Consider the following 13,262-nt stretch of genomic DNA (forward strand, 5'->3'; position numbering starts at 1 on the left):
ATTTATATACCTGGCAGTTTAACCTAATCTGAAACTGGCTTCAGCTTGTGTTAAATGCAACAATCAAACCCTTAAGTGATGAATATACAGCATTTGCATAATATCTAAGTAAAAGCAGAAAACCTGGACAGATAGGCCAAAGTTACCAGAATTATAACTGCCTTCTTGAAAACAATGAGTTAAATATGTTCATATAGCAAACGTGAAAGAGTGCAAAACCAAAATTGGAACTCTTTTGTTACTGGCCTAACCAAGATTCCTAAAAAACTGCACAGAAAGAATCAAAATGGCCATTGAAATAAGCTATGTCTTTAGTGTCATTGTCTTACTTCAATAAAATTTAGTATTTGTTATTATAAAAACACTAACTACCTGTACATAGGCATTTACCTGAATTTAACACTTATTTCCATATTCTTGCTAAAACTTCATCTTAAATCTTCTGCATCTACCATTCACCATGAAAAAATGTGCAAAACACTGCAGAATTTATAGTAAATTGAGGTTGTTGCCATGGTAACCAAAGGAAAGTTATTGCATCATTTTTTGAAATCCCTATAACAGGCTGATAGATATAATCTATGACTACAAGTTTTTCAATGGATTTTTAACTTGTGTTCAATCCAGAGTGTGTACAGGAGCAGTGTTCACATATTAAAACTGTTTTAAACATCAGAAATAAAAGTATAAAGTAAACTGAAACACTGTAAGCAATCTCCCCATTATTTTAGCCATTTCTATAGATGTGAAAAATATAACTCATACTAATAATTCAAGGACTTCACAAAAGACGGAAACGAAAAAGTAACATAATATTAATAAAAATATGAATCCTTTGATGGACTGGCAATCTGTCTATTAACTGTTTCCTGCCTTATGCTGAGGGCTGCCAGGACAAATTTCAGGGCTCCCACAAGCATGAATTGGATTAGGTGAGTTTGAAAAAGTTATGTTATAAAGAAACATACAAACAAATTCACTCACAAAATTATTCTTGGGATATGTTTTTGTTTGACAACTAACATATCATGATCTTATCAACATGTTTTAAACCTTAATGCATCCACGAATAATTCAATTCACACAAATTTCCTGCATGTGATATTAACAAGCATAATCTATGTTGAAACAAAGCACATAGATTTAATTGCTTTAAACAGAAGGCTTCATCATCCAACAGCGTTGTCTTGAATGGTTAGTAAATAATAAAACTTTATGGTATCGATTACATTAAGTATTTTCATTGATAATAATATTAATAATGGCCATAAAGCACACCTCTGACACTTTGAGTCTCATACAGCACAAACTAAAGACTTATCAATTTGTGTCAGTGCAGCAATAACTAAATATTTATAAGTAAATAATAACATTTATGACAGACAGAGTTCTTTGATATGTGTTTGTATTTCTTAAAACTTTAAGGCAGTGCATGTGAACCAAAAAAATGTCACAAAAAAGTATAGTTCAAAGAGAAGAGAAATTACACAATATAATCATTTCAGTCATTGCGTACTTATGCTGTTATTTGAAGATGTGTTAAAGAAATAAAGTAGTTTGTGAGTATGCATTATGCAATGAGATGTCATAATTTTTATTTGCTTTGCAAGTGTATGCACAGTAGGTACTGTTTATTCTTGCCTCAAGCACATCTATTTAAAAGTAAGAGATACATCTTAATAGTCAGTAAATACTATCATCATCTATACAGTCAGTATATGAATAATTTGAGTATAGAATGGGGTTCAAATTACAAACATGTATAGATGAAACAAATTATATTTTTAAAACATATGTGAAATCATTGTTTATGGATTTATAACGGGATAATTCCAACTAGAAGGAAAGTACATATATATATATATATATATATATATATATATATATATATATATATATATATATATATATATATATATAAATAAATGAATTGGTTCGTGTGTATGAATGTATGCTACCTGAAACTTAACTCAACAAAGAGTTTTTTACAACAATACTTGAGTCATACCAGCCCTTGGTTTCCATCCAGTTGAATAGTTTACCTTGTGGTGCCAGTGAAAACTTTTTTTGACACGGTAAGCAGCTTAGCTTAGTATCCACCTTTCAACAGACTTCAACATCTCTGACCGCTTCGACTGTGCCGCACAACTGACAGACGCGCCCACGAAACTCGCAATCGCTACGGGTTGTTCTCGGAGCTCGATTGAGACTTCCTGTTAGGGAGCGCACAAGCTCACAGCGCGCAGCCGTGTTACGGGTCTTCTGGCATTTACTGAAACCGAGCGCTCCGAGAGTAGAGAGAGAGAACGAGAGGAGGGGGGAAAGTCAGCAAGCGACTAAGAGGGAGGGGGGGAGATCAAGTGTGTGACTAAGAGAGAGAGAGAGAGGAAGGAGAGGCCACACAGATATAACAACTGCAAGAAAAAGTGTATGCAACCGTCCTGAAGAACACACAATTAAGAAGGCACCATGGCTTCAGAGGAGCTCTACGAGGTACTGTAATCCTTTCATAGCCATACTTTCGCCCTTCGAGCCTCTCCGGTAGAGTGTTTTAAACGGCGGTCCTCCCAGCTTGGTGGACGGAAATATATCTTAAAGGAGACGGTGAAGTGTGTTACGATTGGCCTGCCACACTTTGACTGGGGGTAGACAGCATTGAGGGAAGGGGCTGACTTTGCTGCTACTAGTGTGCTCAAGTGGGTTTTGTTTGGGTCATCTGGGCACTTTCTTTTTGTAGGGTGCGATCGCTGCAAGTCTGTCTAGTCTGTTTTGCAATGAGTAACAAAATCTGTCTTTTGGGAAGAAATTAATCTTTTATGTAGCGCAAATCCCCAAGTGGAATAAAATTTAAAGCTGTCTTACCTGTCCAAAACTCACTCATTCTTGGCTTCCTTAAAATGTGTCTACATAGTTTTGAAATAAATTTTGTAGCCTGTGACGTATTGGTGAGGGAATGATTTCGGTACTCGTACAACTACTATTACTGTGCTGAAAAGTAGAAACGTGTTAAAGTTACACTTTTCATGGTTGACAAGGAAGAAGCGTTCGTGGGTGTATTTCACTTACTTACTTACTTTGTAAACGCTTTGCATTGCAAAGATGTTGGGTCAACAATACATCAATTCCATAATGTTGCTTGTTGTGTTGTGAAATGTTTTTTATGATGAAAGGTAGTAGTTGGATTGGTGAACACTAAGGTAAGTAATTAAAAAATGCACAGGTAAAGCAAGCAATACATAGTGTATAGATTGATGCTTGGTTGACTTTGATTGGATGATAAGGAAAAACACAAGTTGAGGAAGTCCTTGCTGTTTTCCATCACAACTTGACTTTCCTACAGGAAATACATCAAACTGGATGTTACAAGCACAAGTAACCAGGAACTTGACCCATGGAAATGAAAACAATGATGATAATATTTTTTGATACTTTTTACCAAAATGGAATATTTCAGGCCATGGATTCCATCTTCATCTGACTTTTCTTTCATCATGGTATGAAGAGTATGGAGATAAAAGACAATTACAGAACAGTTTTAATCTTAAGGAAGACCACGGTTACTATCTACAGCTACCCATGAACTTTTGGATGTACAGGAAATTTTAAATTTTGCTTTCCTGAATGAGTAAAACAATAAAAACGATAATAAGAAATGGGCCAAGGAAACAAATTTGTATAAGATGGCAGTAGTAACCTGAAAGCGTTGAACAGACCCAGAGATGTAAGGAAAAGGCCATTGGATATTGGATTCAAGGCAAGTGATCAACAGAAATATTGCATGCTAGATATTTTGAAAGATAATGGCATTTATGTTTTGACTTAACTATTTTATTAGTTTATTTACTCTGTCTGTACCAAAATTCTTATTTATTATGGTGAAGTTAATTGAGTGATTTTCATTTTGTTGAATGATGGATCTTCTGGATTTTGGTTAACATCTTTCCCAGTGGACAGTTTATTAGATTAATGCAAGGTACTGTACTTTGTTGAGAGAAAGAAAAATAATTTTTAGACACAGAATAGCTTGTCCTTGATTTAAAATCTTTTTGCTTAGTCTGACTGGTTGTTTTGTGAATAAACCCTTTTTTGATGGAAATGTATGACATCTTTATTTCCTTTTTTTGGCATGAATATAAGAGAACAGAGTCAAGATGTAAACTTGTTTTATTGCTGCTGCAGTTTCACTACCCCTTCATGTGTAAAAACTCTACTGCTCTTCTTTTTCTTTATTGGAAAGTGGTATTTATATACAGATTTTTAAAATTGTTTTTCACAATCCAATCTTAAAAGATCTTTGGAACATTTTTATGATTTAGTTTTTTGGTATCAATTTTGTTTGAAAGAATTTGTAATTTACTGTATCTTCCCATTGACAAGTAAATACATTCATGGCGATTTTTCAGTTGTGAATGTATCGAATTTGCAGTACAGATTGGAAATTAATGCACTGCGAATGCGTACTGTTGTTGTTAATCTGAAATCTTACCTTATACAGTATTTAAAGAATGGTTGGTGGTTGACATCCGATCTTTGAGGGGCATTTGAAGCATCCAGACAGATGATATTAATAATCATTTTATGACAGTTTTTTTATTGTTTGTACTTTTTTTAATGCTTGTTGTTTATCTAGTGTTTGTTTATTTATTGGTTACTATAAAAATTGCTTTTGTTGTTTGCTTTTATGTTTTGATTTCATGGTTTCATTCATATAGACTTTTTTAGTGAGACTTGCACTCTAACATTTGATTTGGTATTATTTAAAAAATGTATAAAACAATTTTTTTTTTTTTTGCTGGATTGTTTTACTTTGATATGTAAAGAGTCCATTCTCCATTAAAGGTAGATTTATATGTGCATTTATGAAAATTTGTTATCCAAATGTGAAGATTGCGCTGAAGTGTAAATTTCTTTATGCTTTCCTACTCTGATATTAACAATATCATATCTCTTCTTCGAAAGGTCCTCTGATCTGCAGCCTAGTTGGTTTTAATAACCAGCAGCCTTTACTGGTTTATACTGCAGTTCACATCCTTGCAATTTTGTGTTTGCATGTTTTTTATTCTTAGCCCTTAATCTCTGAACAATACTTTGGCCAAATTTAATTTAGTATCTAAAATTATTGATTTTTGCTTGCTTATGACTATTGATGTAATATTATTTTTGGATCTTAAAGGTTTGTTAGCATGTTGTAGACCAATGAGTAATACATATGTATTTTTATATGCAGATTTACCGGCCATATTAGAAAGGCAAATTTTACTTGGCATTTTGTTTCCGCTGTTGTTTATTTATTTTTAACAACTCGTATTAAATAGCTGAACATGGGTTAATAGCTACTTTCCTCATAATTCAAAGCGTTAAATTTCTTTTGCAATGTGCTGCTTCCTTATGATTTGTATTTGTTATAATAAACTTTTCAATTAAAGCTGCAATAAAACAAATGTTTTCATTTTCCATTGCACTCATGTAAAAATATGGAAAAGGTTACATTAATTAAGGATTTAAGCTTTTCAGTGTTACCTAATGTTATTGATTGGGTCGTTCATTTTTTGTAAAGTGTTTTTTTTTTTCTTTCAGTTTTAACTGATTATGCTTAAAAGGTTATATGATAATCATGTACATAAAGCAAAAGTATTGTAAAAAAAAAAAAGTGGAAGAGTAAAAGTGACAATTGGACCACAAAGATATATGTGAAGCTCATTTTATTTTGTTTGAGAAAAAATGTGTCGCTCTTTTTAAGAATAACTGTTATTTAGGCTATTACAATTCATATTACAAAAGAGAGAGAGAGAATATGTCATAAGTCATATGGAATATGTTCAAATGGCACATTTTAGCTGTCAGTGAAAGAGGATAGAATTAGCTGTCTGAAATAATATGAAAGTGCTTGCCAGTTTGTTTGTTTGTTAATATCCTAATGGATATAGTTATTAAAAGTCATGTAGGTTATCAGTTATAACTTCACAACTGGTTGGTTGGTTGGTTCTAAATTACTGTAACGCTATGTGAGGGAGTATTTCCTGGTTTACTGTTTTAAATTAACAACACCATGATTTTTGTGTTTGGCATCTCTTAACTAAAATATTTGTTTTTTTTTTTTTGTATTTCTCTCTAGTAGAGAAATAGTGTTTTAAACTATTAGCCATCATTGATAATGAAAAGTTGTCTTTTATTATTTTCGAATAATTAAAATAATTTGCTGAAAAACTTCTTTCTTCTGCCTCCCACACATTGAAATAAATAAACACACATAAACCAATAGATTTCTGCAAACAATATTTTAGCTTTAAATTAATTTGCTATCATTTACTTGTTTACCCAAGCAAAACTGTAAAATATAAATCTTTTAAATGTATTTTCATATTATAGAAAAATTTATGAATTTTAAAAATAACTAACATAATATTAGTAGGAGTGGCCACACATTTGGTATTCTGTACCTGTAAAATAAAAAAATGGATGACTTGTCTTGACTTTGGCCATTGGTCTTGTCACATATGGTGTGTGGTCTAGAATCAAGGCCAGATGTAGTCTTTAAATATATATTTATTTGTATTTTTTGTTTTTTTTTCATGTTTATGTCAAAATTCCATTAGTACAAGTCTGAGATTGCTGTGTTTAATTTCTTAATAGTGCTACAAGCATTTTTGTTGATTTTGTATGTTGGAGTCACATTTGAAAATGCAATGGTTAATACAATATATTATTAATATTAATATATTCTTTCTAATACATTTTTTCATTACCTTTCATGGGCATTGTTGGTAGTGTGCGCATTATCATCTGATCAGTATTCATACAAGAGAAAGACTACGGCTTGTTCAGATGAATGTTAGTGAGAATTACGATATGACCTGGCAGTTGCTTGTGACATTGATCTTTTGGTTAGCATCTTGTTGTGATTTATTAAACTGTTGATAATTCAAATGTACCAATCATTGCTCGTTTAGAATACCGTTGTCTTGAGCCGTCCCACTTTAGCAACAACAACTTGGCTTCATTTGTTTTAGACTCTAGTTACTGTCAGTGTGAGACTTGTTTGCTTGAAAACTATTTTTTCTCCCCCAGATTTGCATAAATAATTTAAGTATTTAGAAACAAGCAATATGTGACTGATTCCTAACTTTTTGCCTAACTAGATATAAAGTATATTATGCATCAATGTGCTGATTCTTGGGTCATAATCTTTATTCTTTAAAAGGAAATAATGATCCATAACTTCTGTATCCTAGGCAAACGTTGCATATTAATGTAATCATTCTGTGGAATGGATTGCATTTTTGTACTTCTCCCATGTAAAGATGAAATAGCAGAAATAATATGTATTTTAATGGTCCTTTGTTTTCAATTTTGCAAATTAGAAGAGCAAAAAATAAAATTGTCCATAATCTGTTTTCAAAACCAGATTGAAAAAATAGTGACATATTTTTCTGTGTTTCAATTATTACTTTTTAAAATGATCAAAATGCACACAGAGCTCTTAGTAAGTAATTTTGTTTCTCCTATTTCTCATGTGCATCCATGGACTTTACCACTGCAAAGTACACTGTGAAAATATACTGTTGGTATTTTAGGGCAGAAATGTACATATACACATTACTTACAAGAGAAATATTTTGTAAACGCATTTGATAGTAGTATCTGAATTAATGAGAAGCGCTGTATGGTTCAGATACCAAACTCTTTAACAAAAGTGAGTTGATGTCATTGAATCATTTTGAGTAACTAATGTGTCACTTAATATGGTAACACAGGTGACTGGTGTTATCCTTTTATGTTCTTAAAGGACACCATCAGCAAAATAGCAAATTTGGGTTGGAGTTAAATTCTTGTTAAGGCTTGGTCTTGACTTGATCTTGCTATTATTTGGACTCAGTTTTAACTTTGTCCTGACCCATAGACTTGGTATTGACTCAATCTTGACAGGTTGTGGTCTTGGACATATCAAGGGATTTCTTAACTACAGCTCTGCTTGCAGAGTCATATTGTGCAGGGATGCTCCCCCTAATCTTTGGTTTGGTTCGACATTTAAAATTCTCAGTTTTCATACATACACACTAACCTATTTTTACATTTTTTACACAAGTTGTGTTACATAGCTTTGCCCTGGAAATTTCATAAGACAGTGGGCCTCAGTTTGTTCTGTCATTTAATTGAATGTACCAGAAATATTGTATAACTAAGTTTTTTTTTTCTGTATACAATATTTATTTGATATATGGTACACTTTATTATAGGGTTTTTATCAAAGGCTAATATTATTGTCAGGCAGTGAAAATGCATTTTACAGTTGCACAGGAGTAAAACATTACTTCCACAGAAGTACTTTTCATAGTAATAGACCTTGGCTTTTGTTGATGGTTATTGCAAAACACAATTTTACAGGAAACTGTATTTATTGAATTGAAAGTAATAATGTGAAAGTTGAGTATATATTATCATTTGTTCACTCAAGTATTTTATTTTTTTGTTTTGCATCAGTTGTATGCTCAACCTATGTAATTTTTTTGACAAGTTCTAATACATTGAGTTTTACTTTAACTTAATAAAAACAGTGAAGATGTTTATAGGCTGCACATTTTGGAAAACCATGTAATGAACTGAATGTTTATATTTTTGGGATTATTTTCTCTAGTGTTTTAAGATGCTTTCAAAACACAGTCCCAGTAGGTAATTCATATCACTTAAATGATCAGGAAACCCCAATTAAAGTCCACATTTGCGAATGTATATGTAAAGAGTGATGGTGGGGGGGAGAGAGAAGATAGGCAATACCAGTTCAAAGTAAGCATGTAAATGTAAACAGTTTTCAAGGTTGGGGTTGCAGATCCCTTCTCAAAGTCCGTAGATAAGAATTTATATTACAATGGTTCAACTCCTGGGGGACCCATTGTGTTTAAACTTTCTCTGCCTTTCCCCTTTGTCTTGGTTTCAAGGATGCCACTTCTGCCTCTGCTTATGTCTTAACTTTTTTTGCTTTTGATAAAGTGACTCCAACGCTCACATAGACTTTATAGTGCTTGCTAACAATTACGCTTCGCAGAACTTTCTATTTTCCATTTCATGCCCCAGTGTACATGGCAAATGTGATAGTTAGGGTCCTGAAAACAACCTGTTCTTCAGTCATTTGTCTATGCTGTTGGCTAATGCTGCTGTCAATTGCTTCTGCTGTGTCTTTTTTTTTTGCATACAGCCCCCTATCAGCACTGCACAGATCATGTAAGCTAACATAATATTTATCAATATCGATAAATAAACAATTTATCTTGGGGAAAAAAAACGCATGTTGGCTAATTTAAATTTTTCTATAACATCACCAAGTTTCAAGCTAATCCATGAAGACATTTTTGAGATTTTGGCTTATTTACTTTTACTATGGTGGGGTAATTATCCCTAAATATTAATATATTGAACTGTCCTTTTGTAGTTGACTTAGATGTGCCATACTTCCAAACCTCGGCTTTTTAAGTAAGCAGGAAAAAGTGTTGTGTTGTTGAGTGAGTCAGTCAACTTTGCATTTTATTTATGTATACTTATATACAGTTAATCCTCAACTTTTGCGGATGTTATATTCCTCAGAAATGACATGAATGTGAATACATTGAACCTATAGGAAATAGGAGGATAGGTTCCAATGACCAACAAAAACAGTAATCTGAACAGTAATACGGAACATACACTTTTCATCATGCAATTCTTTATAACAAAACAGTGTTTTTGATAATATGCACTTTTCATAAATTCAGTACACGAGGTCTTGACATCACCTCTAACACTTTGTTCCAGTGTTGAAGATCATGAAGGACATGTCAGTGATGGATTATTTCAAACCGTTTGCTTTGTGCACCTCTTGAGATTCTTAAATGTCTTGATGTATGGGAGCGTACCAGAAGAAAGTAGATGTTTAACCTTGAGGCTGAGATCAAAGATGGGATCAGCAGCCTCAATGTCTCTAGCCAGCTGGTCAGTTCATTAACACCAATATCATAGTGCAACACAAAAATTGATTTTTTTTTAAACAAACCAATGATAATATCCAGTTAGTGTTGAACGAAACAGGTGTTGTAAACCAATTTAGTCCCTCAGTCCACCCCTGCAAAAATGTCGATCAAACCTCAATCTGTAATGTTTCATGATCAGGGCTTGCACAGAAATCTATACTATAGCGTACCCTTCCCTACAGATCAGTGTCATGTTCAAATTCTATTCTCTTAAAAAAAATGTTTCTACTTCCCAAGCTTGGGCCTTTTTCTATACTGTGCATACCCGCGAAGCCCGCTATGTGAAAGTAAAAAATAGGTTACAAATAAAATCTAATGAATACTTGTCATGAAAGTTAAACACATCAGTGTTGATGATTGACTATATATATAATATACAGGTGCTTCTCAATAAATTAAAATATCATCAAAGTTAATTGATTTCAGTAATTCAATTCAAAAAGTGAAACTCATATAGATTCATTAGACACAGAGTGATATATTTCAAGCGTTTATTTCTTTTCCTTTTGCTGACTATAGCGTATAGATAATGAAAACTCAAAATTCAGTATCTCAGAAAATTAGAATATTACATGAGACCAATAAAAAAAAAGATTTTTAACACAGAAATGCTGGTTGCATCAGTGTGGCGAGGCTTGGAGGCGATTAGCGTATGGCATTGCTGAGGTGTTATGGAAGCCAGGATGCTTTGCTAGCGGCCTTCAGCTCGTTTGCATTGTGTCTGGTGTCTCTCATCTTCCTCTTGACAATACTCCATAGATTCTATATGGGGTTTAGGTCAGGTGAGTTTGCTGGCCAATCAAGCACAATGGTCAGTAAACTAGGTATTGGTAGTTTTGGCAGTGTGGGCAGGTGCCAAGTCCTGCTGTAAAATAAAATCGGCATTTCCATAAAGCTTGTCAGCAGAGGGAAGCATGAAGTGTTCTAACATTTCCTGGTAGACGGCTACGCTGACTTTGGACTTGATAAAACACATTGGACCAACAGCAGCAGGTGACATAGCTCCCCAAATCATCACTGACTGTGGTGTGAAACTTCACACTCGACCTCAAGCAACTTGGATTCTGTGCCTCGCCACTCTTCCTCCTGACTCTGGGACCTTGATTTCCAAATGAAATGCAACATTTATTTTCCTCTGAAAAGAGGACTTTGGAACACTGAGCAACAGTCTAGTCCATTTTTTCCTTAGCCCAGGTAAGACGCTTCTGACATTGTCTCTGGTTCAGGAGTGGCTTGAAACAAGGAATATGACAGTTGTAGCTCATGTTCCAGATACGTCTGTGTGTAGTGGCTCTTGAAGCACTGACTCCAGCTGCAGTCCACTCCTTGTAAATCTCCCCCCAAATTCTTGAATGCCCTGTGCTTCACAATCCTCTCAAAGCTGCAGTTATCCCTGTTGCTTGTGCACCTTTTTCTGCCACTATTTTTCCTTCCACTCAGCTTTTCATTAATATGCTTTTGGATACATTACTCTTCTGGACAACCGTCACGTCAGTAGTCTTCCCCATCATTGTGTGGCCTACTGAATCAGACTGGGATTGCAAGTAAAGGCTCAGGACACCTTTGCAGGTGTTTTGGGTTAATTAGCTGAGCGGAGTGTGATACCATGAGTCTACAATATTGAACTTTTTCACAATATTCTAATTTTCTGAGATACTGAATTTTGTGTTTTCATTAGCTATAAGCCATAATCAGCAAAATAAAAAGAAATAAACTGGTGAAATATATAACTCTTTGTGTGTAATGAATCTATATAATATTTGAGTTAATTTATCAGTGATATTCGTGTGTGTGTGTGTGTGTGTGTGTGTGTATATATATGTATATATATATATATATATATATGTATATGTATGTATATATATATATGTATATGTATATATATATGTATATGTATAATATATATATATATATATAATGTAATACAGTCAAAGTAAAAAGTATGTGAACCCTTTGGAATTATCTGGTTTACTGCATGAATTGGTCATAAAAAGTGATCTGATCTTCATCTAAGTCACAGGTACTGATATACACAATGAGCTTAAGCCAATGACACACAAAAAAATTCTACTCTTTCATGTCTTTATTTTACAGATACATTCAACGTTCGCAGTGGTAGTGGAAAAAGTATGTGAACCTTGGGATTTAATAACTGGTTGACCCTCCTTTGGCAGCAGTGACCTCAACCAGGCGCTTCCTGTAACTGCAGATCAGACCTGCACATCGTGTGGAGGGAATTTTAGCCCATTCTTCCCTGCAGAACTGCCTTAACCATATTCTTTGGTTGTCTTCTGTGTATGGCTCTCTTCAAGTCATTCCACAGCATCTCAATGGGATTGAGATCTGGGCTCTGACTGGGCCACTCCAAAAGGTGGAGTTTGTTCTTCTTAAGCCATTGTGTTGTGGATTTGCTGCGATGTATGGGGTCATTGTCCTGTTGCATCACCCAGTTTCTACTGAGCTTAAGTTGATGGACAGACACCCTCACATTATCCTGGAGAATTTGTTGATAAACTTGTGAATTCATTTTCCCCTCAATGATGGCAAGCTGTCCAGGCCCAGATGCAGCAAAGCAGGCCCAAATCATGATGTTCCCTCCATCATACTTTACTGTAGGGATGATGTTTTGATGTTGATATGCAGTGCCCTTTTTACGCCAAATGAAGTTCTGCTTGTTCCTCCCAAATAGTTCAATTTTGGTTTCATTACTCCACAAAACATTTTCCCAGTACCGTTGTGGAGTGTCCAAGTGCTCTTTCGCAAACTTCAGGCGTTCAGCAATGTTCTTTTTTGATAGCAGTGGCTTCCTTCTTGGTGTCCTGCCATGGACTCCTTTCTTGTACAATGTTTTGTGTATAGTTGACTCATGAACAGAAGTGTTAACCATTTCTAATGACTTCTTCAAGTCCTTTGCTGTCACTCTAGGGTTCTTCTTTACCTCATTGCTGACTTTGCATTATGCTCTTGGGGTCATCTTGGCAGGGCGCCCAATTCTAGGCAGAGTAGCCACAATACCAAATTGTCTCCATTTATAGACAACTTGCCTGACAGTAGAGTGATGAATATCTAAAATCTTTGAGATGACTTTGTAACCCTTTCAATCCTTATGTAGATTAACAATTCTCGATCGTAGCTCTTCAGATATCTCTGTTGTGCGAGGCATGATTCCCATCTGGATATGCTTTTTGTCAAAAGCTCAAACTCAAACTTTACTTTTGATTGATAGTGTTTTTTATCAATCAAAGTAATTCTGCGCTACAC

At 34.2% G+C, this 13,262-nt stretch overlaps 1 protein-coding gene across 2 annotated transcripts in view; it reads left to right on the top strand.

Moving 5' to 3' along the window:
* The first annotated feature begins 1,980 nt into the window (after positions 1-1,980).
* cdyl (chromodomain protein, Y-like) overlaps positions 1,981-13,262 on the top strand; it is a 298,068-nt gene continuing 286,786 nt past the window's right edge. The window contains exon 1 of one of the 2 annotated variants that reach the window (XM_051929209.1): positions 1,981-2,493. In XM_051929209.1, the coding sequence (XP_051785169.1) occupies positions 2,470-2,493 (24 nt within the window). In that variant the 5' untranslated portion in view covers positions 1,981-2,469. The remainder of the gene's footprint in view (positions 2,494-13,262) is intronic. The other variant, XM_051929208.1, reaches the window with a different exon arrangement.

Source organism: Erpetoichthys calabaricus, chromosome 6 (assembly GCF_900747795.2).
Source record: "Erpetoichthys calabaricus chromosome 6, fErpCal1.3, whole genome shotgun sequence".
Classification (NCBI taxonomy): domain Eukaryota; kingdom Metazoa; phylum Chordata; class Cladistia; order Polypteriformes; family Polypteridae; genus Erpetoichthys; species Erpetoichthys calabaricus.